Source organism: Aureobasidium pullulans (genome assembly GCF_000721785.1).
Source record: "Aureobasidium pullulans EXF-150 unplaced genomic scaffold scaffold_33, whole genome shotgun sequence".
Classification (NCBI taxonomy): Eukaryota; Fungi; Ascomycota; class Dothideomycetes; order Dothideales; family Saccotheciaceae; genus Aureobasidium; species Aureobasidium pullulans.
Window position 1 is genome coordinate 116,663 of NW_021941053.1, and position 24,547 is coordinate 141,209.

The 24,547-nt window shown below is 51.3% G+C and overlaps 8 protein-coding genes across 8 annotated transcripts; 5 read left to right on the forward strand and 3 right to left on the reverse strand.

Moving 5' to 3' along the window:
• Window positions 1-2,875: 2,875 nt before the first annotated feature.
• On the reverse strand, window positions 2,876-5,455 carry M438DRAFT_306284 (P-loop containing nucleoside triphosphate hydrolase protein). Its single transcript, XM_029902257.1, has 2 exons — window positions 5,097-5,455; window positions 2,876-5,040 (listed from the first exon to the last, which is right to left on the reverse strand). The coding sequence occupies exons 1-2, from the start codon at window positions 5,422-5,424 to the stop codon at window positions 3,110-3,112; spliced, it is 2,259 nt and encodes a 752-aa protein (XP_029755589.1). The 5' UTR covers window positions 5,425-5,455; the 3' UTR covers window positions 2,876-3,109.
• Window positions 5,456-5,737: 282 nt separating this feature from the next.
• On the forward strand, window positions 5,738-7,300 carry M438DRAFT_283767 (phosphatidylinositol glycan, class A; the record flags this gene model as incomplete). The annotated part of the gene is made up of 1 exon (XM_029901413.1): window positions 5,738-7,300. One exon carries the CDS (start codon window positions 5,738-5,740, stop codon window positions 7,298-7,300), a length of 1,563 nt encoding a protein of 520 aa, XP_029755590.1.
• A 1,595-nt stretch (window positions 7,301-8,895) lies between these two features.
• Window positions 8,896-10,311, forward strand: M438DRAFT_339801 (uncharacterized protein; the record flags this gene model as incomplete). The annotated part of the gene is made up of 3 exons (XM_029904258.1): window positions 8,896-8,927; window positions 8,981-9,838; window positions 9,945-10,311. The coding sequence occupies 3 exons, from the start codon at window positions 8,896-8,898 to the stop codon at window positions 10,309-10,311; spliced, it is 1,257 nt and encodes a 418-aa protein (XP_029755591.1).
• Window positions 10,312-10,776: 465 nt separating this feature from the next.
• M438DRAFT_328221 (uncharacterized protein) lies at window positions 10,777-15,151 on the forward strand. Its single transcript, XM_029903199.1, has 3 exons — window positions 10,777-14,132; window positions 14,198-14,431; window positions 14,480-15,151. Exons 1-3 carry the CDS (start codon window positions 10,962-10,964, stop codon window positions 15,119-15,121), a joined length of 4,047 nt encoding a protein of 1,348 aa, XP_029755592.1. The 5' UTR covers window positions 10,777-10,961; the 3' UTR covers window positions 15,122-15,151.
• Window positions 15,145-15,629, forward strand: M438DRAFT_283875 (CheY-like protein; the record flags this gene model as incomplete). The annotated part of the gene is made up of 2 exons (XM_029901417.1): window positions 15,145-15,492; window positions 15,546-15,629. Coding segments are annotated over 2 exons (432 nt in total), but the record flags the coding sequence as incomplete, so codon positions are not given.
• Window positions 15,630-16,978: 1,349 nt separating this feature from the next.
• Window positions 16,979-19,253, forward strand: M438DRAFT_400579 (uncharacterized protein; the record flags this gene model as incomplete). The annotated part of the gene is made up of 5 exons (XM_029909476.1): window positions 16,979-17,091; window positions 17,145-17,328; window positions 17,385-17,483; window positions 17,535-17,790; window positions 17,840-19,253. 5 exons carry the CDS (start codon window positions 16,979-16,981, stop codon window positions 19,219-19,221), a joined length of 2,034 nt encoding a protein of 677 aa, XP_029755594.1. The 3' UTR covers window positions 19,222-19,253.
• A 1,172-nt stretch (window positions 19,254-20,425) lies between these two features.
• Window positions 20,426-22,311, reverse strand: M438DRAFT_306300 (MFS general substrate transporter). Its single transcript, XM_029902258.1, has 3 exons — window positions 21,953-22,311; window positions 21,690-21,896; window positions 20,426-21,635 (listed from the first exon to the last, which is right to left on the reverse strand). The coding sequence occupies exons 1-3, from the start codon at window positions 22,209-22,211 to the stop codon at window positions 20,692-20,694; spliced, it is 1,410 nt and encodes a 469-aa protein (XP_029755595.1). The 5' UTR covers window positions 22,212-22,311; the 3' UTR covers window positions 20,426-20,691.
• Window positions 22,312-22,608: 297 nt separating this feature from the next.
• On the reverse strand, window positions 22,609-24,468 carry M438DRAFT_359682 (uncharacterized protein; the record flags this gene model as incomplete). The annotated part of the gene is made up of 1 exon (XM_029907355.1): window positions 22,609-24,468. The coding sequence occupies one exon, from the start codon at window positions 24,466-24,468 to the stop codon at window positions 22,609-22,611; it is 1,860 nt and encodes a 619-aa protein (XP_029755596.1).
• Between the last annotated feature and the right edge of the window lie 79 nt (window positions 24,469-24,547).

A 24,547-nucleotide genomic window follows, 5' to 3' on the forward strand; every position in this document is an offset into this window, starting at 1 on the left:
TGTCGGTACGGACGTGCACTCCAGCCGAAAATCAACGCATGTCCATTGCTTCAACTCACTTAAGATCGATTCTGTTCTCCAAGCAACGCCAGAGGTTATTGATTCTTCAGGGAGTCGTAGTCTGTTCTGTCTCCAATCGGAGCCAGTATCATGTTGTTGATACCTTCCAAACGATAGCCTAGATTATGTGTTGCCACGTGTGTCTTGTTCACCTTTTGGCTTGTCTTGGACCCTGGGTTTTCCCTGACAGCTAACGATGTAACTCAAATTGTAAATCGCACTCGGCAAACACGAGCGGCTTTCCTCCCGAGCCTGGACGTCGTACGTAGTGGTCGAATGTGCTTACGCCGGCACAACAAGATGTGGTTTTTAAGATGGAACAGTGCTTTAGCGACCAGCTGTGGTTTAACCTGCATACTCTCGGAACGCATTCGTCTGATAATTATGTTAGGTCGCCGCCTTGTAGCCGCTTAAGCAAGCCGAGGAGGCTCACCAATTGGAGCGGTGCCAAGTCCACTATACTTTCCGTGGCTGCCTTCCAGAGGACTAAAAAGTGAAGCAGAGTTTCAGCGCGGTCGGGCTTTGTTCGGTTTGCACCTCTTCGCGAGACGCCTCCTTCCCAATCGCTTGGGACGTCCGTTTCGTACTCTTGTTATTTCCGTCCGTGTCTTGCCAAAAGCGATAAATGCATCCACCTCCATGTGGGAGCGTTCAAACCCCAGCCTTTTCCCCGAATATCTGCTCGAGTTCATTGATGACCTCTGCCTCGCGAGCAGATGAGGGCACGTCCGGCAGTATGCAACAGCCTGCGTCTATGTGTGATTGGTTCAGGACTCGAGTGGTCGCAGATAATTTAGTCTTCGTGGGACGGCATTGCGTACCCAAACACGTTTTCAGTGAATCATGATCTACCATGCAGCTCAGGATGTGCAGTACATACATGCGCTACAATATACGTTTGTATTGCTGCACATGCACGTGCTGGGCCAAGTAGATGCTAATTTGTTCTCTTGTTCAAGGGCATGAGACATCATCATCTGGACCAACTTGCCCATCATCAAGCATCAGTTGTTGATCATCAAGCTGAAAGACAGATGTCTAGAGATAACAGTGCCTCCTGCACACAAGCAACTCTAAATGACCATAGTCATCTCTGATCACTTGCCACCACATGTATACAAGCATTGCTTCGCTTTCCAGTGGTGCTGGTACAAGTAAGAGCAGCGAGGCTGAGCAGTTCAGAACAAACGGCTTTGATGCACAGCAGTACAGAGATACCTACCCCATGAAGGTATGTTTGCGCTCGCGGGACGCATTCCGCAACAGCGTTTCCATGTTCGTTTGGTGAGTTCTCCAACAATCAGCCTCTTTGCGGCCACGTCACTTCTCAAGGGTAATTCGAATCATCATGCGCGATTGCGTCCTCTCCCTCGTAAGAGCCATCAATTTACCTTCGGTCCAAAGGACTGAAACAGAAGAATGAAAGAAGCACAAGAGGATGAGGTCGATCCTCTTCCTTCATCCAATAATTGGTGTCAATGTTTAGCGACGGCAATCGGCGGCTACTTGGCTTATCATCCGGCATGCCACTGAGTGCTGTGTGCATGCTTTTTGCGACACGGTAAGGTTTGATGGACATCTCATCACTGACTCGTCATCACAGAGTAATATCACGAGCTGTGAGCAAAGAGTGGGATTGACGCTGACAACTACCCTCCAAGGACAAACTCGCTGGGAAACCTTTCTTCTGTTGCCAGGATCATACATACTCGGCGCCCATCATGCATCATATTCCGCTTCTTCTAACTGCGCCATGCGAAATATCAAGGATTGACTAGTCAAGTACCAGTCTTAACTCTTGCAGCTCGCCTCCTCACACGAGTCAATGGGACTCTCAGGACTCTGAGTTTACAAAGGTGGGGTTGCTTATCTACACCACGCTTGAATCAGACACCTGCATCAACTCTAAACACACATCCAAGATCAAACCTAAACACCAAAGTAGGCAAAATAGACCAACCCTGTCTGTTCTGATAGGCTACACCAATCGTCGGTTAAGTGGACATCCGGAGCTCTCTTTCCTCGTCATCAGATGTGTTCTTTCTCTTTATTCCCAGCAACAGCTGCACTCACACATCCCTCTGAATTCGGACTTGAGTTTACGCTCCACAATCTCTTCCCTACTTCATCATAGGCGTTCGCTAGATTGATCTGGATGGAGTTGTTCCGAATCACCACCGCATGCTTCTCAAGCATATCTCAACCGCATCGGACGGCTCAGATTCCAACATGGGTTGGTGGCGGTATTAGCGGTGGTACAAGGAAGACCGCCAGTAGCCGGATTGCCTGAGGTTGCCGCCGCCACTCCTTCACCTCATGCTTTGGATCCTTGCTCGAGACGCACCAGCGTCCACGACCTCGATCGAGGACCCCTGGTACCGCTGGGCTGTGCTGGAATAGACTGTGGGACCAGGGAAATTGTCAATGCCCTGGTCAAGGCGAAAAGATATCAAGAATAACGCCCAGAAAACTGTCTCGAGCGTAGAACTCTACTCAATCTCCATCGCCAAGCCGATGCTGCCTCACGTACAACGTGTATGTCTTTGGTGTTGGGGGCACCGAAGAGAGATCGTGGAAGAGCTGTTCTTGATGGGCATTTGAGTATGACCTTGCTAGGTCTTTGCAGCGTTGGAACACGCTCTCAAACTTCGATTCACCAAACAATTCACGATGGAGGTCGTCTTCAATACATGTCGCACTTTATTGTAGACTAGAACGAGGAAGCGGTCAGGAGCCTGGTAAATGTGGGAGGGGGTTTCTGACTCTTAGGAGCTCGGAGATGTGCTTCTGTGAGTGGTCTGATTAAATCCAAGCGCCTTTGATGTTGTTCTGGGACCTTATGTTACGGATCTGGCAAGGCTTCACACAACGTCAATTCTTGCACGCATTCTTGTTCCCTTATCTGTCTGCAGCAGCCTCGGACCTTTCTGCTGCCAGCATGAGATCAGGAAAACACAAGGTGCCTGATCATGCTTCATCAACTGTGTTCGGCATGGAAGAAACTCATCCTTATACAGTATATACAGTAGGCCTGCTGGTGATAAATAGTTTAGTCTGCCATTTCCACATCCATACTCTTCTTATTCTTGCCCTTTCTTGAATTTGTGCTTTTGCTGGTCACAATATTTTTCATGCCTTCCAGCGCGTCCACATATCTGTGACGCATCTCTCCGCCTTCTTTCTGTTCGTCTGCCAGCTTCAGATTAACTCTCTCTACCTTTGCGTTTCTGCCTATACCCTTGGCTCTTGCAATCTCATTCCAGAACCAACGACCTTCGTTTTCGGAGAATAATGTCCAGGCTTCGCCACTCCGACCAGCTCTTGCTGTGCGACCCACACGGTGCACGTATGATGCCAGACTACGCGGTATGGTATAGTTGATGACATGCGTCAGCAATGGCAAATCGAGACCGCGAGAGGCACGATCAGTCGAAATGATGACACGAGGAGGAGATGATGTATTGAAGTTAAGGTTCGTAGATGTTTTAGTGAGAAGCAGAGTTGTGCTCTTGTATGATGGCTCGATATGTGTGATGAGATGGTGTAAACGAGCTGCTGCCTCGGTGCTGGGTGTGAAGATCAAGACCATACTGTTAGTGGTGGATTTTGGTGATTCTTCTGGTAGGCCTGAGGACGAAGAGGTCTCGCTGACGCTGACGCTGCCGCTGCTGTCATCCGAACTGTCATCCGAGCTATCATCCTCGTCGGAAGAGCCATCTGAGGAGTCACTGTCTTCGTCAGATGATGAGCCCTCGTCAGATGAAGAATCGCCATCAGACGAAGAAGACGGTGAGGAGACATCGTTCTGAACAGCATCTGTATTGAGCAACGAGCCAGGCATAATCTTGGATCTGAGGAGCTCGAGCAGGAAAAGTGGCTTATCGGAGCCATCGCCAACAGGGATAGCAAACTCTGAAAGAGTGGTAGGCAATTCGAAATTCTCCGTACCATCCGTGGTAGTTGCTTGATGAGCAAGGGTAGCATCAGCTTCTGTTTTGACGACTACCATGGTCGGTCGTCGCAGTCTAAGAGCACTTAATTTGGAGATGTCGCGAGTCATTGTGGCACTCAGAATGATCTTCCTCACGTATCTGTCACGGTGAGGCATCAAATGGCGCAAAGCAGCAATTTCAGGAGTCGAAGGGGGGAGAGGCCTCTGAACATCCAAAGCAGCGGTGACCTTGGCCACCCACTCTTGGAAGCTTTGATCCAATAAACGATCGGCCTCATCGACGACTAACCACTCAACATGGTCCAAGGTGAAACCGGTCGTGGCAGTCAAATGTTCAACCAGACGGCCGGGGGTGCATATCAGAAGGTCCGCAGCGGAGGTATATGTTGGAACATAGCCGGAAGGGAGCTGAACAACATCGTCGAGCATGGCCATTTCGCTCTCGTCCAAGTCCGAGTCCAGGTCAAAAGATTGGCGCTTTCTTGCCTTGTCCATAAGTGTTTGATAGCGTTCGGGGTCATAGATTCGGCCTTTCTTGACTAGTGAGTGTTGCTCGGCAGCAACTGACTGGTTGCCGACAGCCAGCGCAATTTGCATGGCGGAACCTTGAGCGCATGTTGATGCTACTGTGTATGCCTGAGCGACAAGTTCTCTAGTTGGGACGACAATGACAGCGCGCAATCTTGTATCCAGACGGGGACGTAGATTCTCGATGATGGGGAGGACGTAGGCCAAGGTTTTGCCACTACCAGTCGGAGCGCTAACACAGACATCGTTCGGGGGAAGATGGGTCAAGTAGGGATGTGGGAGAAGGATGGGGAGCAAGGCGGCTTGGACAGCAAATGCATTCTTGTAGCCCCTTGATTCGAGATGAAGCAAGGTCTTCTTGGACAAGGAGAGGTCGCTGAAGGGACGGGTGGTGGACTGAGAGACAATGGTCGGCTGGGCGAGCCATTGTGGGAGCGAGGAAAAGGCAGGTACGAATTCGGGAGTTGGGGCACGCTCGGGCTGCGGTAATGGCGTGAGATCTATGTGAGTTGGTCAGCACCTCGTAGCGCGCAGCCAACTGGGATGAACAGCATACCGTGCAGCTCAGGCTTGATCTCGGGCTCGACGTCGTCGTCTGGCGCGGCGGCTTTGGCGGCTTCTGAACGCTGAGCAGCCTTCTGGAATTTGGAGAAGACGGCATTGTGCTTGCTGGGGATAGCAGGACCGTCCTCGTCGGCCGCCGTGTCTACCTCTGTACGCTTTCTCTTTTTTCTGCCATTGTCGTCGCTTCTCGATGGACCCTTTGGTACTTTGATCTGCTTGGTCTTGACCGGAGCAGGAGCAGGTGCCGATGATGCGATCGTTTCGGCAGCAGCGACCGGCGCTGCAGCCTTGGGCGGAACGTAACGAGCGTATGGCGCCATTGCGACTCTTTTGTCGCTTTCTAGAATTCATCCACAATGAAGAGAAGCTCGAAGACTCGCCCTCACCGCCCGGCTCCGCTGATCTGCCAAGCCCGAATCGGCATGCCGAACGAGTGAGCTCTGGCCACTCTGCCCACTCTTGATTCTCGAAGGTCCCCTCGGTCGCTGAACCCGAACGAGGCAATTGCTCCAGGTGCCCTGCTTGATTGTCTCCATCGTCGCTGCTTAGCTGGTCTCCGACATGACCCACGGCTCGTAAGACCAACCATGCCGCCAGCCTCTCTGCTGCGTCGGTCCGCTTCCTATTCCCATCATGCCTTACAACATCGCCATGGTCAGCGACTTCTTCTTCCCGCAACCCGGAGGAGTCGAAAGTCACATCTACCAGCTGTCGCAAAAGCTCATTGACCGAGGCCACAAGGTCATCATCATCACCCATCAGTACGAGGGTCGCACTGGAGTCCGCTATCTGACCAATGGTCTCAAGGTCTACCATGTGCCCTTCTTTGTCGTTTATCGCGAGACGACCTTCCCTACCGTCTTCTCCTTCTTCCCCATCTTCCGCAACATTGTCATTCGTGAGAAGATTCACATCGTCCATGGCCACGCCAGTCTCAGCAGCTTGTGCCATGAGGCCATCTTGCATGCCCGCACCATGGGTCTACGCACCGTTTTCACTGATCACAGCTTGTTTGGCTTCGCCGACGCTGCCAGTATCCTGACCAACAAATTGCTCAAGTTCACCCTCAGCGATGTTGATCATGTCATTTGTGTGAGCCATACCTGTAAGGAGAACACCGTCCTCAGAGCCTCCCTCGACCCTCTCATGGTTTCCGTCATCCCTAATGCTGTCGTCGCCTCAAACTTCCGGCCTTTACATCCTGAAGATGCCACCCAACCTTCTATGCGCTCTGCTTTACCACCACCGCCACCACACTCTTCTCAGCCGCTTGGCCCCAACGACACCATTACCATCGTTGTCATCTCCCGTCTTTTCTATAACAAAGGAACCGATCTTCTGATAGCCTCCATCCCGCGCATTCTTGCATCGCATCCCAACGTGCGCTTCATCATTGCTGGTTCAGGCCCCAAGGCGATAGATCTCGAACAGATGCTCGACCGCCATATTCTCCACGACAGAGTAACACTTCTCGGCCCAGTACGTCACGAAGAGGTCCGCGATGTCATGGTTCGGGGCCACATATACTTGCATCCCAGTCTGACCGAGGCTTTCGGAACCGTCTTGGTAGAGGCCGCAAGTTGTAATTTGCTCATCGTGTGTACCAGGGTCGGAGGTATTCCTGAGGTCCTTCCAGGTCATATGACCGTCTTCGCAAAACCTGAAGAAGACGACCTTGTTCGTGCTACTAGTGAAGCTGTGGGTCTTCTGATGGGCCAAGATCAGAAGCGAACTGTCGTTCGCAGAGACCGCTTTCATGAACAGGTACGGATGATGTACAGTTGGTCTGACATTGCCCGCCGTACTGAGCGCGTCTATGATCTGATCACTGGAAATGAAGACCATTCCTACAACGACTTTTACACCGACCATCAAGACGCTAAATGGCGTCATTATGGAAAGCACGTGTCTCCTGCTTCGCAATCCTTTGCTTTGATTGATCGTCTGAAGAGATACTATGGTTGTGGCATCTGGGCCGGCAAGTTGTTCGTGCTTTGCGTTGTCGTCGATTATCTGCTCTTTGTGCTCCTCGAATTGTGCTTTCCTCGGAGCAACATTGACGTTTGCAGAGACTGGCCCAAGAAGAAAACTGTTGGAAATGTCACCGACGAACCAGATGGCAACAAGAATTTGAGCAAGCGGGTTCGAACTTCACGCGTTACCAGTCTGGAGACGACAAAGCAAACCGCGATATAAGTCGGCTCGCCAGTTCGATCCAAGTGCTCAAGTTTGTCGCTTAAGGTGTCATGCCACAAGAACACTCAGTGATGCATCAAGAACGCACAGTACTTGTGAGATAGACTGCGTCCTCCACGAAGAGCGGCTACTGGCCTTAGATAACACCCAGGAATTTCGCTCTGTCCCGATGAATCGTTCCGTATCTTCTCAGCTCTACAAGCGATGATTCTGCGCTCGAGGACGGTGTGCTCGACCCATAAGTCTCTCTGGGACAGAACGTTGAACGAGAGGGTCTTTTGCGAGGGCCGTACAACCCCAGACTATACGCGGTCGTTGCATGCAATCCTAGCTTCGCACTAGCCGTGGAAGGCAGTGTCGTCGACTTAATCGGCTTCGAGCATTCGACGAACACCGCGCGAAGCCGCGAGCCAGATGAGTAGTCCTGGCTTTTCGAACCCGCCCAGTGACGGTAATTGGCGGCAATTGCCGAGGTTAGTAGGAACTTGGAAGTTAGGGTTTCCCCTTGTTTTATCGCATCCGGAAAGATGTCGCGAGTAGGGCTTGAAGAATTACCGCACCAAGATCGTATTCATGTCTCCTCGAGACGGTGTCTGGTCGATGAGTTCTGATGCCACCCACCTGCACAAGATTCAGGGTCAATCTTCTGCATCACGTATCAGAAATATCGCGCTGGGTCTGGAACAGTAATTGACTTTGGTCGAAGGTGACTCCCTCCCTTCCAAGACAACTACTGTGCGATGGTCAGCTTACAAAAGACGTATCAAGTGGAATGCTACTCGATCAAGACGTCTGAACTTCGTGTAGAAGACTGGTCTAACATTTGATCACAGCACTGCATGGAAGTAAAACAATCCTATTAATAACAACATCAAAGTAACTTCTCAGTGATGCTTGCGATTCAGGGACCAAAGTTCGACCAACCAATGCCGACTCTTGTTCTATATCAACGCTCGTCCATGAATACGGGCACCCCAGCTTTTATACGGTTTCAGCCACGATGAGAAAGCTTGTCGCTCGCTAAGCGCCCATTGTAGATAAAATGTGCATTCGCGTCGTCCTGGAGTGTTCACCTGAAGGCATCTTGTTACACTGCCTTGGCTGACCAATATGTAGTTTTGGTAGGTATTACTCGAAACTCTGCCGAGGTCTGTCTCATCTTGCAACAGAGTTGACTGGTTCAATGAATGTTGGGGACGCGCTTTATGCGCATACGATACCCGTTGTGTACTACGGTTGTATATGCAGCGTTCAACACTAGATCTACTCGTTGCAAGCCCAGTTGGCTAGTATATAGACATGATGCCTTCAAGACTCAGGATTATACTGATTGAGGACTCGACGAGCAGGCTCTCGAAGAGATCCTATCAATGATCTTCATGACAGCCCACTTTGCCAAACTCGGTCCTGGCGGGATGCTTGTGCCCCTACGTTCACATTACGGTTTACGCCCATTGCTGCGGACTGAACACGAAGGCCAATGCTAGCACCGCCTCGTTGAGGCTTTTGACATTCACGTAATGTTTTCCTCTCTTCATCTTACATAAAGCTTGAGGTCGGCACCATTGTCCGATGCCCTTTCTCAGAGCCTCAGCATGTGGTTGATCGAATGCAAGAATCTTTTCCAGTAAGTGGAGTACACACACAAGAGTTGAGCAGGAACGTTGACAGATGGATTAGAGAAGGCCAAGCAGCCGTGTTGTGTTCCCTCGCCGTGGCCTACTTTATCTTCTACTATTTCTCAGGAACATTGTTCTTCGACATCATACATTTCCTCCTCCACAAGTGCGCCAGGTCCCGCATCAGACTGCTTCGTCAGATCTCAAAAGTCCATTCGGTTCATCACTGGTACTTCGACAGGCATTTGCATTATAATGAAAAGTACCGCATCTTGAATGCCTTGACAAACCTCCCGCTAGAGCTGTCATGTCAGCTCGTCGGATCCTGGCTTTCGGAAAGAGCTTTATCTTGGATACTACAGAGAGATCAGCGAGAGTTTGCGACTACCATCCTCCATCTTACTTTGATCATCGAATTCATCAGAGTCGTTGTTGTGATCTATCTAGGTGGCCGAGACACTAGCCACATTTCCTTCCACTCCGTACCCAAGGACAGGGACTGGATTTTGGTGGGACCCGAGTACCATTCTCTCCATCATATGTACCCCGATCAGTTCATGAGCTCCCTGTTCAGGCTGTTCGACTGGACCTTGGGAACTTCATCCACGCTGAAGAACAAACGTATCACTATGACCGGGGTGAACGGCGCCTTTGGAGCGGCACTCAAGAAAGAGCTGAAATCTGACGGCGTGGAGTCGATCAAAGCGCTTCGGTATGGAGTTGACTTTTTTGATGATGATTCAGTTTCGGCAGAATGCATTAAGACGCTCCGAGATACAGACATTTTGATTCTTGCTCATGGTTTGAGGTACGGAGATGTAATGAAAGCCAACTACGAGACGAGCAGACGTCTTGTGGAACTGTTTGCTCAACACCGAAAGCCTCTTGAAAGTCGACGCCCACAGGAACTGCCCGAAGTGTAAGTTGATCGAAGGCACAGTCTCGGCAAGTCTCTCTTGTACTCCGAATGAGATCCTGTGCCAATGATGTTTTCAGAGTTCATGCTGACCAATTCTCTACTACAGGTGGTACGTCGGAAGTGAAATTGAGATACATCCGAGCTGGGGAAGCAAATCTCTCGGAGCGTACTCAGCATCCAAACGGCGCTTTCTGCCTTTCGCAAAATCGCTTTACGACAGCGATTCGGTGGTCTACAGACACATCGTGCTTGCCGCGTTCTCATCCAGGATGGGACCCGCTATCGTGTCGGCCGACTGGGCAGCAAGGTGGACAATGTGGTGGATCAGACGAGGATTGAAGTACGTTCCCGTAACTTACACCGGGTTTGCGTACCTTAACTTCTTCAAATTCCTGTTCAAGATCAAAGCGGAGGTGAATGGGCTGCGATTTAGTGGAGACGGGATGAAGGTCGAAGGCAGTAAAGACGTGTAGAGAGATAGAAGTTCCAATGAGCAGAGAGATATATATTACAGGCGATAGCGGGAGAAGACGGAGATTTGGAGCAGTGTCGTGGTTGTTGTTAGCGTGAGGGTGAGCGGGGAGTCGGTCGCAGGAATCTTTGTCGTTGCAGGAAACGCCCGATGGTCGAGTGATGTAGGCTACCAGTGGGGATCGTCGACGGTCCAGGACTAGAGATTACGTGCTACAGTACTGTCCAGTGTCGGGTTTGAAGCAGGCCGGGAGACTACTCGTAGCAATCACGTCGTCTCGCCGTCTCGCCGCCCGCCGTACTCTTCGCGCAGCAGCAACAGCACGCTTCGGAATAGATGGAGCTTCCCCTGGCCTCCACTCCGTAAATGAGTTTCGAGCGCGGAGACTCTGGACGCCCTCCCGCCCTCGCACCACCACCGTCAACAGCAGCAACACCATCCTCGCCCAGGCACTCTGTCGCCTCTCCAACAACGTCGCCACCACGCTCCATATCATCGCACGCGCCGTCTGCTCCCTCTACACGCCCTGCAGCAGACGTGTCGCTTCCCGGGCCGACGTCATCGCCACAAAAGCCAAGATCGAAGCCTCAAGACAGCAATGAAGACGGTCATGCTGTGCCCCCCATAGCGACCACCCCTGAGGTATCCCGAATGCGAAACTCGCCGACCACCACGCCGACCGCCTCTGACCGCCTGGACCCACAGAACGACAGACCTACAGAGGCCAAGAAGCGCCTTCACCCTGACCCTCACCAATTCCGTCCTCCACCGCCGATAACCCGCCCGCCGACTTCATCTCCGTCCACCTTCGCAAACACCTCGACCCCTCCATCGCTGTCCAAGCCTTCGTCTATCTCGTTGCCGCCGCCGCGTCCGCCCGTCTTCCAGTCTGTCTCAAGCGACGCCATCGACGCGCCCCCAGCACGCAAGAAGCCGCGTCTTCTCCCGCGCCACGAGCGCTTTACTTTCAGCGGCCCTTCGATCAATCGTCTGCAGCCCCCATCGCCGCTGTTCTTCTCAAACTCTCCGCGGCCGCGTCCGCATCTGCCACCGCGCTTCACCTCGTTCGAGGCCGGTGCTACAATGCTGAGCAAGGCGAATACTGAGGACAGCCATGTCAAGACTGTAACTCTGGCACGCGGTACCATCTCGAATCCCTTGCGCCGCTCCATCGATCGCTCCAGTACCGGTCGCAGTTCTTCGCCCGATCTTCGCGGTGATGTCTCGCTCAATTCCATTGGCATCATTGAGCTTCTCGACCATGACGACCGTCCCGCTATGATCATCGATTTGACAGATGGCACAAACAATGCAGAGGGTCCGTTACGACCTGTCTTTACAAACACGGCTTTGCGCTCATGCCCCGACCTCATCAATGCCCTGATGGGAAGCAGTCGAGAGCAGGACGAAGCGACCTCTGCACAGTTCAAGGCGTGGGTCCTCGGATCGCAAGTCAGCAGTGATCCGCCGGTCATGCCACTATCGACTCACGTCTACGCGGGTATGGCCTGGTCATGCTCGACGTTGCGCAAGCGGCTACGCATCATAAGTGGCGCTTCAGCTGTCGCAAGTTCGGCTGGTCTTCCAGCTGCATCCCTGAGACGTCATTCTTCCAACTCGACCTCTACCTCGGCCATGTCATTGTCACAGCCATCAGCTTCATTACCAATCTCTGGTTCCGTGTTACCCACGACTCTTGAAGAACCTGATGATTACTTCGGCAGTGCAGTCCCTCCAACCTCGGCTCCTGCCACAGCAGAGATATCGCCCTCTGTAATTCCTTCAACTGAAACCATCGACGACAAGTCACAGGAGCCCTCACCACATTCTTCGCTACCCGAATCTCAAAAGATATCACCCATGACTGTTCGCGATGCTACGCTCATCGACACGCATCCATCCTTTGTTAATGAGCAAGTACTATGCGCCCAGACTGCGGGCAATATTGACTGGTTTGATAGTTCATCCGCTGGCTTCTGTCAAGAAGGTCCCTCGTTTGACTGGACCCGCCTCCCCCTCAGCGACTCGATGCCTCCACACATTAGATTCGCGCGCAGCATTGATTGGGAAAAGACTCCACTCGGCTCGATCGAGGGCTGGTCCTCCGACTTGCGCCAAATGTGTAATTTGATCATGGCCAGTCCTCACCCGGCTGCCATGTATTGGGGCCAAGAACTGGTTGCTATCTACAACGAAGCCTATGTCATGCTTGCTGGGCAGAAACACCCAGCTTTGATGGGACAACGTTATTCTGATGCGTGGAGCGAAATATGGCCGGATGTCAAGGACGTTTTCGCGAACGCGCTACACACGGGCGAAGCAACCATGAAAGACGATGACCGCCTGTTCATCATGCGTAACGATTACCTTGAAGAAACGTACTTTTCTTGGTCCATCATTCCCATGGTGGGTGGTGATGGCAGTGTGATGGGATTGTACAACCCTGCTTTCGAAAAAACAAGGCGAAAGCTTGCCGAACGACGCATGATAACTCTTCGTGAGATTGGCGAGCGGACCGCGCCAGCGAGGGACGTCAAAGGCTTCTGGGGCCAGGTGCTCGCCGCGTTGGATTTGAACGAACACGATACACCTTTTGTTATGCTATACTCTGTCCAAGATGAGACTGACAGCGATGCGTCATCCATTCATTCTAGCAGTGTCATGGCCAACAGGCAGTGTATCCTTGAAGGTACTTTGGGTGTACCCGAGGATCATCCCGCAGCTACTCCATGTTTTGACCTCAAGACTGGTATGGAAGGCCTTGGTCCGGTGTTCCGCGAAGTCATGAAGACCGATAAACCCGTTCTGCTCGAAGTCGGCACAAAAGACCTCCCGGTAAAGCTACTCGAAGGACTTGGCGGGCGAGGTTTTGATGACTCCTGTCGCAATGTTGTGATTTGTCCTATTCATCCAACCACGGGAGAAGCTGTTCTCGGATTTCTGGTCATGGGCGTCAATCCGCGAAGGCCGTATGACGAGGATTACAGTCTATTCATTCAGCTACTTAACAGACAGCTGGCGACATCTCTAGCCTCTGTGGTTCTCTTCGAAGAGGAAATCAGGCGAGGCCAAAAAGCAGCAAAACTTGCCGCTATTGACAGAATGGAACTCTCTGAACAATTAGCTGCTCGTACCAAGGAAGCCATTGAGAGCGAGACGAAATTCACTAGGATGGCTGAATTCGCTCCTGTCGGCATGTTCATAGCCAATTCCGAGGGTACCATCACCTATTGCAACGACACATGGTTTGAGATCTCCCGTGTCTCGAGGGAAGAGAACACTCCGGATCATCATTGGATGAATGCTGTAAACGATGATGATCGCGAGTTGCTCAACAAGCTCTGGCATGATCTCATTATCGAGAAGAAACCGCAAACTGGCACATTCCGCTTCAAGTCCAAATGGCATGGATCTGAAGGGTTGGAGGGTGATCGCTGGGTACTCTTTTCTGCTTACCCAGAAAAGTACGATGACGGAAAGCTCAAAAGCGTCTTCGGTAGTCTGACGGATATTAGCAAGCAGAAGTGGGCTGAAGGTTTCCAAAAGCGCAAGATGGAGGAGGCTGTCGAGCTCAAGAGACAGCAAGAAAACTTTATCGACATCACCTCGCACGAGATGCGCAACCCATTGTCTGCTATCTTGCAATGTGCAGACGAGATTTCCACAACAATGAGCCGCATCCGAGACAGCCTCGCTGGCCAATCCGAATTGGCCGCGCCGGTTAACAAAGTGCTCAGCGAAGGCCACAACATCGACGAGACCCTGGATGGTGTTCTGTCAAGCACAGTGGACTCGGCTCAAATTATCGCTCTTTGTGCCCAAGTAAGTTTTTGCCAACTCCATCTCCTAACCCACTCTAGTTTATCATTGTACTGACGTCCGTGTAGCATCAGAAGAGAATCGTGGACGATATCCTGACACTAAGTAAGCTGGATTCACAATTACTGTTGGTGACTCCGGTGGACGCACAACCTCTTACTGTAGCTCAACGGGCGTTGAAAATGCATGAAGGAGAGCTTCAAACTGCCGATATACAGCTGAAGTTCGTTGTCGAAGACTCATACAAGAACCTTGGCGTCGACTGGGTAAAGTTTGATCCTTCGCGTGTGTTGCAAGTCTTGGTATGTACAATGTCAATATCTTGACGACTCTGCCTAACAGTTCTCTAGATCAACCTCACCACGAACGCAATCAAATTTACAACCACTGAGAAGAAACGCACGATCACCGTCACGCTTGCAGCGTCGACCAAACGCTTCTCCGAACTGGAGAATGGCGTGGTCAACTACTTCCCCACACGCAACAAGCATTCAGACCTCACCAAAGAGAAGGACTGGGGTGACGGTGAAGAGATATACATACATTTTGCCGTCCAGGACACAGGGCGAGGCCTCAACGACCAGGAAAAGAAAATGCTTTTCCTTCGCTTTTCACAGGCCTCACCGCGTACTCACGTACAATATGGAGGGTCTGGTCTGGGCTTGTTCATCAGTAGAGAGCTCACTGAGTTACAAGGCGGCGAGATTGGTGTCGCCTCTGAGGCAGGAGTTGGCAGCACCTTCGCTTTCTACGTCAAAGCGAAACGAAGCAGTGCACCCCCAGAGACCGAAGGATTGGCGCGCCCAGCTGTGCGCGCTGCCAGTGATGCCACAGGCAAGAAGGTGCCAACCACGGTCAATGCCAAAGCTGGAGGAGCCAAGGACATTGGAAAAGTCCCTAAGCCCATCAAAGTCCTCGTAAGTTTTCTGTTCGAGTCTCTGATCACACCTTCTCCCAACTCCTCTATCTCCAAATACCCCTCATTTTCATGACCTTGTGCTGACCAGTCTCACAGATTGTAGAGGATAATCTGGTGAATAGTAAAGTGCTCAAGAGGCAGCTCACCAATCTGGGCTGCGTTGTGCATGTTGCGAATCATGGTGGAGAGGCTCTTGATATCCTCCGGAAGTCTACTTATTGGAACCATGACGCAGACGCCAAACACTCCACTCCTGAAGCAGAAAGGATTGGACTGAGTGTCGTTCTCATGGACCAGGAGATGCCTATCATGGACGGCCTGACTTGTACGAAAAAAATTCGAGAGCTCGAACGAGAAGGCAAAATCCTTCGCCACGTGCCAGTCATTGCAGTGACGGCCAATGCTCGAAATGAACAGATCGAGACGGCAATGAGTGCCGGCATGGTGAGTCTGGCTTTCCTGATATCTCGATTTCGCTGTGCTGATTATTACTCTAGGACGATGTCATGCCAAAGCCGTTCCGTATTCCAGAGCTGATTCCGAAGATTGAAGAGCTCATGGCGAAATACCCGGAGGACTGAAGTGATCGTCCAGGATGCCGAAGTCTGACATGCGGATAGCTGTGGAGATCCCCGCACGGTTCTTTTATTGTCATGGTCTTGCCATGCCAAGAGGCTCTTGCCATTGGATGACTGCATTCGCCCTCAAAGATGCCATGCATTTTTACAACTACGCGTGAGATACGATCGTGAGAGGACGAGACAGGAAGACCGGAGCCTAGGTGAAGTGTGATTTGCTGTCATTGCCCTGCACCAGACAGGGTTGATTTTATTTGAGATACCCGTTTCATTACTCTTCATGCATAGTTATACAGATGATTTTGGCGGTTCTATGTCGCAGCCATATGACGCTTCTGACGACGATTGAATATATGGTGTTTTGGAACAAGCGTTGGGTCTTTTGGACCCGTTGCTGGTGAACATGGTACAGCAAGAGCAAGAGATGGCGCCTTTGCCTAGATCTGACAATTGGTGAATCACTATTTCGGACCAGCCGACATACTTCGTCTTGTTTTAGCCCGCTAATACTTGCTCCTTCCTCGATCATCGTGACCTGGTGTTCTGGTATTTGTTCTTGCTGTCATATATATGCGTGGTCGTAGTTATTGAACTGCATCTATCAAACAGCACAGTACAATTTAGCTCAGTAGAACCATTCATGAAGAACGCCTACTTGGTATGCCACCTCTTGACACAGCTCAGACTCGAAAACTGCCGTGCTTCTTGACGGTCATTGCACCGAGTGCACCGAGTGGCTCATGTGAAGATGGTGATATTGGGGAGGTGCACGGACACGCATGCACGAAAACTGATCGGTCACCACCAACACTTCTACTTTGAAAACTATACTTTGCTGGCGCAGCCCGGATACTATTGAATTTGCCAATTATAAGTTGCAACAATGCAGCCGAAGTTTGTTCCATGCAGCGGCCTCAAAGGTAGAGATTGGGGAAGGTGATCCTTGCTCGTCAGGGCAAGCCTGGCGCTTCTACAAGTAACCTCACTGGCTGGGGTGTCAGCATGCCGCCAAACGCATATGGCGTACATGTTAGCCGCGCAAGTTGCGCGCGAGTCTTCGCCGCAAGGTGTGTGTGTGTGTGTGTGTGTGTGTGTGTTGTCTACGCTTCATGCCAGTAACGAAATCTCCTTGCCATGCCCATTTCCTCGACTTTATCCATCTAGGCATACAACACTAGAGCATGGACAGCGGTGCTGCCTGATGTTTGCGCCCATGAGGCTTTGGCGCTCTGATTATTCTCACATCCGATGAGGCTTTAGTGGCATTGTCAAGAAGGTCCATCTGCTCTTTGCAGTTACAACAACTTCCAATTCGATCGTGCCGCCGAAAGGCTTCACATTCAGATTTTACAATGGCCGTAGCATCGGCATATATGGCGTCCTCTGGAGCATTGAATTCTGCATTCAGCCCATTCACTGACTCTCCGAGCTCGCCTGTTTTATATCAGTCTGACTTTCCCGACAGGTGTGTCTAATCTCTCGTACAGTGTCGCAGAGAGTCCTGACAACCCTCACCAGGTCTTTAACCACGTCAGATACTCTGGCACCTCCCCCGTCGCCATATCCCCAACAGATTGAGCCTTCGCCTACAGACTCCAATGGTACCGAGAGTACAGACATCGAAGAGGATGTTCAAGATGAGGTTGAGGATACCACTGTAGGCACTGCAGCACAATGCAGTCGGTCTCAGAGCCGAGAGAGTGTAAGCGTCCTCGGATCAAAGTGTGCGGCTGCGTATTGACCCAAAGCCTTTGACAGCTCGTCAGACTAGACACGACCATCGCTTTACTGTCACGATCCAATTCAGACGAGGCACCTTCGTCGGTGATACATGCGCCTCCTGGTTTCGTAGAGCTTGTGAGTACTCACATCATCTTTCCGGTTGTAACTATGGCTTAGCCTCACTAGGATAAATCGCACCGACTGAGCTCGCAAAGTAGCACCAGCACATCTAATCGTCATTTCGATGTCACCAGCACCTCCCCGAGCACCCCTGATGCAGCTGTGGGCCCTAACGACAAACGCATGTCGTCTGTCACATTACCGTTGGATACAAATATACCGCCAGAGCAAGGTACCGACAGGCCTACTCCACGAGCTCAAACTCGACAGGAATCGGACGATGAGTGGAAGAGACGATCTCGGCGGACATCGAGTCTCGAAGGTACACGAGTTTTGCTTATCTGACTATGATCCACGCTGACAAGAGGGAGACATCCCAGAGACGACCCTCGGTAGCCGTAGCTTCGGCGAAACCAACGACTCCCGGCCTCGATCTTACTCGGAAGATGAAGTTTCGGAACTGCGATTGGCACTAAAAGAATGTTGGACCCTCTGCAACACTCTTTCCAACCTGAGCTCTAATCACCGCCAGCGCATGTTTACGGGATCTGGACCGGACAGTTTGCAGGAGCATGCATGGCGAAGCTGCTGGTACCTCTGCAAGCAGCTATACGAATCATACGATAATCGCTCCCAGACCGTCTCTTCTATCCTAGAAACATGTCGTGAGTTTTGTCAGGCTCTGTTCGATGTTCGGCTACGCGGTGATGAGTCTATAGACTCTGTCTTAAGAGTCAGCTTCGAGATGAACAACCATCTCTACAATACACATGATCGCAACCTTCCGGAATCGTTCAGAGAAAGAACCCTGGATTTCCATGTCACCTTGTGCCATCGAATGATGAAACAGCAAACTTCACTATCTCGAGAGACTGATGCATTACTGAGAGCTTGCTGGTCCTTGGCTGAAACACTCTTCAACCTAAGGCAGGGGAGTCGAGATGCAAGAAGGTTTGACGAAATGCTTGCTTCTGCTATCCAAGCTTGCTGGGATTTGTCAGATATATTCAGGGAAGGTTGGAGTCATCTCCGTCCCGACAGGAGTACACCACGTCCTACTCAAGTTGGGTTCCCGCCTTCAGTGTCGCATTACTCGACTGGACAATCCGATCGAGCTCCCTCCAGTCTTAGCAGCGAGTATCACGACGCACCATCGCTACCACCAGAAACGCCTACCACAATCTTCGACGACGCAACTACAGCCTCGTCTCCTGAATCAGTCGACGTACCTAACATTCTGGTACTTGGACCCGCTCCCCCTATAAGCTCCAGTGGCTCAGCACGGGGAGCCAAACATCACGACCGATGGTCCAGTAATGCATCAACACTGAGCGATTACTCAGAGTCTGCAAATTCGCAGCGCACTTCATCCACCGCACGCGCAAACTCTGACGGCAAGCATCTCCTTCGCTTGCGTTGCCTTATCCTCAGGGCTGCTATCAACACCGGCTTCTCTCGGACATCTGGTCAGTCGCTTTCCTCGTACGTCAAATCACTTCCACCGAACACATTTGGCAACTCGACATGGCAAATTCAGCTACTCGAACATTATAAACATCTGGTCACTGCCGATAAAAGTCTGCAATCTGCGGCAACGATGCCTAGTCGAAGTCTTACTGCTTTAGAGGTCGCCAAAGCGGTTGTGTGGTTAAGCAGAAGTGAAGATTGGAGGTGGTTGAAAGATCTCTATTGCTCAGTCATGGGATTCGACGTGGAAGAAGCTGAAGTCAGAGGTGGATTTTTCCAGATTTGATTACATGATGCTCCCTGAACGGCACATGAACTCCCTCTGTAGCGTTAGAGATGCCAATCCGGACGAGATGGTTGTCGGATCGAGTTTGTGCATGACCGCGAGATATATAAGTTCTTAGAATGTCTGTGCCCTCTGCCTGTGTTTTGTCATCTCGACTGTTCTTTTGCAGTGATACACAGCGAAGGACCCTCCGAAATGTAGCATGTCTTTAACCAGAAGCACGTCGTCCACAGAGAGTGACTACTTGACATTTCCCCCCCATCGACCTAGCTCTATTTCCAAAAGTTCCTATGCATTTGAACAGCTACTTGGATGAACACTCGTGAAGACATCCATTATTGCTCCTGAATTGTCGACAGCATGAGCTTTTTGACAAGTCAAGTCGATTTCGCGTGTCTGAGTATGTTGACGGGAGACCCTGTCTTTGTCTAGCAAGACTAACAATACTCTTCCTGGCGAACTGACCGGTTACGACTTTGAATAACCTCATCCATGAGTGCGTTTCAGATTGCATGATCATGTAATAGGTACGTTGCTCTCCACGAGTAAGAAGTTAGGTATCGGTCCAACGATCGGTGGAGACAAGAGAGACTAACTATCCACCGCTTTGCAAAAGATGCAAGGGAAGCTATCTTGCTTGAGCTCGTTGTGTTCGCACATACCGACCGCAAAACGAGAACCGTAGCCAAGGTAAGCAGGCAGACTTGGTACCTGGAGAATCCTGGCAAAACATGAGGCATGCAGGGCAAAAGAATGTTGATGGTCAGTACGGGGGTCGAACCCGCGACCTTGGCGTGCCATGTATCAGACGATATTAGCACCACGCTCTAACCAACTGAGCTAACCGACCTGTTTGATGAAATTTGGCGAACCATTACCCAATAAGATTATTGGATACAATTCGACGTGGCAGATGCCATGGCAGTGAGGGTAGGTGTTAGAGTGTGGAAAGGGTGTGGGCAGGTCGGTTGCGCTCGGTTGGTTAGAGCGTGGTGCTAATATCGTCTGATACATGGCACGGTCGGCCGATGGCGCGGTAGATGGGTTGCCGTGCCTCTTTGCGTTGATTTGTCGAAGAGGTTGATGTGAGTTAGTAGCGGATTTGACCGACCTGTTGGAGGTCGAGCGACATTGACCCGACACTGAAGTCCTGGTCCACCAGGAGGCTTCTAACCTAGTTGTAAAAAGGCAGGATGCTTTGGGTGGTTAAGAGTGGCGCTTTTTCTCGATTTCCTTGGACAGCTGCATCGAGCCAAAAAGAATTGTGCCTTTTGACCGCTGTTTTGCAAGGTGCCTCGTCAGGCTGAGAGTTCGGTTCTGGCGCGATATCTGGGCCGCTACATCTACGTCAATTGTCTACTTACTCTATAGATATGCCATTAGATCGGATAGCCCGGCTGATTGTAGCGTGGTGCTAACATCTTCCGATACATAGCACGAAATCAAAGACCCTTGGCCCACAGCAGTTTTTCAATAGACTTTTCTCAAACCCCATCCCTGCTTCATTACTCTGACCCATGAGAACGCAACGTAGCTGATGATGTAACACAATCCCGTGAACAGTACTAATCCCCAATACTCACCATTGCAGGCTTCGAGTAGTGCTCCTGCGATAGGAATACCAGTAAGCGTACCAAGCGATACAATGGTGTAGCAAGTACTGTAATATCGACCGTATTCTTCAGTGTCGCATAGTTGTCCAACGCAAACAGGCGTCAAGCTGATATTGGATCCAGAGCCGAAGCCGAAGAGGATGGCAAAGGTGATAGTCAAGCCTAGGATAGTCGAGTCGCTGCCCTCGCCAGACGCGGAGAGGACTGTCGCTGGAAGCCAGAGTCCCATTGACGACAGAGCACAAAGAATCAAGCAAATGATCATCAAGTTCACTCTTCCGGCTCTGTCTGCAAGATATCCTGGTGCCCATCTTCCAATGACACTGCCAGCATTGAAAATGGCGATGAGTTGATAGGCAAACGTTTCGCTAAACGTACCCGAAGTCAAGGCATAGGAGGTGAGATATGAAATTGGAATGAACAGTCCCCATTCGGCGAAGAACACCCCGACTGTGGTCAAGGCGAAAGGTATATCCCGGAAGATCCTGAAGTCTGGCAAGACACTGCCACCAGGCTTGGGTGGGAGACGGGAGCGGATGAATAAGTTCGCCATGAGGAGGAGACCGATGTAGATGAAGCCTTGGATGCGTGTTGCCCACTCCCAGCCGACTTTGGGGAAAAGGTTCTGCAGCATGAGAGGGAAGATGACTCCACCGACAGCACCCCCAGTAGCTGCGATACCAGTCGCATTGCCACGCCTCAAGAGAAACCAGTGAGAGATACTGGAAACAGCAGGGGTGAAAATGAGGCTCGTACCAATACCTCCAAGCACTCCAAAGCAAAGCATGAAGTGCCAATATTCTGATATATGAATTAGATGTTTCCCTTCAGGACAATGATGTTCTCCAGACTTACTTGTGCATATACCTAGTAGCTGAGTACAGGCTATCAACAGCACACTTCCAACGGCGACCAGTAATCGCGGACCTTTGGCATCAAAGTAAGGACCGATCTGGACACCACAGAAGAATGATAGGAAGGAATAGACACTGAAAATCCAGGATACGGAACCCTCCGAATAGTTGGACAATTGGTGTGTACTAACATAGGCTTGATAGATACCTGATGATAAAGTCAGTGGACTTGCTTTCGGTTCAACTGCGAGTGCTCCCGCCTACCAATTGAGTTCATGAGACCAAGAGCTGCAAGCATGCCGCAAAAGGAACCAAAAACCACCAACCAGCCTTTGCCACCTTCTGGATAGGAGACATTCTCATCTGCGAGACTTCTAGATTCTATGTCTCGATACAACGAGTGCGGTTTCTCATTATCCGAAGAACCGTGGTAGGTCAATGGCACAACTGGCGGGCTCAAAGAAGATATGTCATTGGAGGTGGTACGTTCTGGCGTCGTGCCATGGGTCGTAGGCGTTGTCATTTGACTTGCACGATATTGGACCGCGATTACCAAATGAGAATAGAGACAGATAAGGGAGTCAATCCATGAAGTTAGCTGAGTAGAGGGATCTGAGGAAAAGTGAGGGAGTGGACGACTATTGAAGAAAGTCTCCGCCTTCCAAGACATCGGCCACGGCCGACGGAAAAAGAGTCATCCCCGAGTCGGATCTGATACCGCCTATAGATCTATACTGCAATTATTTCCGACAAACGTTACTAAGGCTGTCATGTCGAATAGGTGGACAAGCAATGTTCGAACGAAAGCCAATCTCACTGTCAAAAGCTCTCACGATGATGAGCATTATTGAGATGCAGAATGTCAATTAGCCGGATGCTTCGCACGTGCTAGCAATGCCTTGATTCGGATACCTCTACAATTATTCTATCTCTTCTTCGCCAGCATCGGCTTCAACCTTTTCAAGTCTGTCCATATTTTCCTTGTCAAACACAGTCTCCTTTGGTATCCGCTGCTGTCCAAAATCGACAACCGGACCAATGAGCTCTCTCCATTCCTTCCTTCTATCCATGAGCATTTTGACGCCTTCACTCACCAAGTTCCTGCTAATAGCCACGCCACCCGTACCACCTGGTCTTCCCTTGCCTGTGCCTTTCTTCGGCTTGCTCATTGTGCGGTTACGCTTCAAGTAGGCGGTGTTGATCTGGGAGTCCAGATCGTCGGCGATGGTTGAGTATTCTTGCATAGCCATGCGCTCCTCGGTCAGTTCCAGCACTCGTGCTTTCCGAGCAGTGTTTTCTTGAGCGACACGCTGAAGTTCCGACTGTAAGTAGCGCAAACGAGCGGCGACCTCGTCATCGTATTGCGAGTCATAATCTGGTGTTGCTTCGGGTGTGACAAATCCACAGTAACGCAATTCTTGTAATGTTCGCTGTTCGAGAGGAGCAAAGTCGCGACCCACGTTGAGCGGTATCTTATGTTGGTCAGGGAAATGCGTTGCGGGCTTAAACAAGGCGACTGCATCTGATGCCTCTTCGTTATTTGTATTTTGTTCATTCTCTTGACCGCCAGCGGTACTCTCTCCATTTGTCATTGAAACATCACCATTTCCACTGGGTTGGTCGTCCTTGGTAACGTGAGGATCGTGACGGAAACCGCTCATTAGGCGTGAGATCAGCGGACCGGCCGAGATCTGAGCTGTCTCGGCAACATCGTCATTCATATCTTCAATGTTTCCTCTAGGCTCATTGGAAGCCAAACGAAGGTTGAAGTCATGGTGGCTCACGCCGTCTTCCTTTGCCCATACTTCGGTGTATGGCATGGGACCTCGCGGAGGAATCAGGTAGGGTGTAACACGGTCACCTCGCTCTTTCAAGAAAGCCACATCTTCTTCAGTCAGAGGGCGGATGTATGGCTCAACGTATGCTTGGAAGGTGGAAAAATTGATCTGACTGGCGGGTTTGGCACTGCTGAAGTCCATGTCTGGCGGAGTGCCTGGCGTCAAGTCGTGCAAGTCATCGTGGGGGAAGCGAGCGACGCAGAAGATGGCCTTCTTCTCTTCGTCGGACATATCTGGAGTCCAGTCGCGGATGTGATAGATTGTGGGGTCGTCGAATTGAGTGGGGTCATTGCCGAATGTCTCGTAATGCGCGATGGACGGCGCGGGAGGAGGTTGGTGTTCGGCATCCGAGGGAGCGGGAGATGATGAATTGTGATCGAGGTCTGATTTGGCGGCAGCGACTTGAGCAGACGGAGAATCGGGCGGCGGAGAGTCTTTGTGGAGGTCCTGGCCGTCTTGGCGCGCAAGGCCATGGGCGCCGACGGCAGGAGGGCGGTGCGAGTCGTTCTTCTTGGAGAGGCGGACCCTCTTGCGCTGTTCGGCCTCCTCTTCCTGACGTTCCCTGTCGAGTTCTTGGTCGGCGCGGACTTTTCTTTTCCGCGACAATTCGCGCATGCTCCGGTCGCAAGCATCGCTGCGGGAGCGAACGTTGGGAAGGACGTGTGAGTGAATGCTATCGTGCAAAGCGTGCAAGCTGGAGGCTGAAGGAGGATTGGTCGAGTTTGTGGCGTGCTTGTCCATCAAAGCGTCGATGGACAGATTGGAGGGCACCATCAAAGACGAATGGGCTGTGTGGAGGTAGGGCGTGGATCCACTACTGGGCAGCGCGATAGCAGTAGCAGTAGCCGTAGCAGTGGCAGAGGTCGGGCTGGTGGCGCGCGAGCGCGAGCGCTTTTCACGCGGGCGCCCTGAGGAGGCCGTGTTCTTGGACGAGGGAGCCATGATGGCGCGGCCGGTACATGGATGGTTGCTGTTGACTTGATGTTTCTGCTTGGCTTGCGACTTGCAACTCGCGAGTGCC

Excerpts from the sequence above, each read along its gene's own strand:
- M438DRAFT_306284 (XM_029902257.1), bottom strand. The coding sequence starts at position 5,424 with ATGGCGCCATACGCTCGTTACGTTCCGCCCAAGGCTGCAGCGCCGGTC. Across the intron at positions 5,041-5,096 it reads GATCAAGCCTGAGCTGCACG|ATCTCACGCCATTACCGCAG; the intron begins GTATGCTGTTCA and ends CAACTCACATAG.
- M438DRAFT_328221 (XM_029903199.1), top strand. The coding sequence starts at position 10,962 with ATGCGAAACTCGCCGACCACCACGCCGACCGCCTCTGACCGCCTGGAC. Across the intron at positions 14,133-14,197 it reads TTATCGCTCTTTGTGCCCAA|CATCAGAAGAGAATCGTGGA; the intron begins GTAAGTTTTTGC and ends ACGTCCGTGTAG. Across the intron at positions 14,432-14,479 it reads CGCGTGTGTTGCAAGTCTTG|ATCAACCTCACCACGAACGC; the intron begins GTATGTACAATG and ends ACAGTTCTCTAG.
- M438DRAFT_306300 (XM_029902258.1), bottom strand. The coding sequence starts at position 22,211 with ATGACAACGCCTACGACCCATGGCACGACGCCAGAACGTACCACCTCC. Across the intron at positions 21,897-21,952 it reads TGGTCTCATGAACTCAATTG|GTATCTATCAAGCCTATGTT; the intron begins GTAGGCGGGAGC and ends CTTTATCATCAG. Across the intron at positions 21,636-21,689 it reads GCTACTAGGTATATGCACAA|AATATTGGCACTTCATGCTT; the intron begins GTAAGTCTGGAG and ends TTCATATATCAG.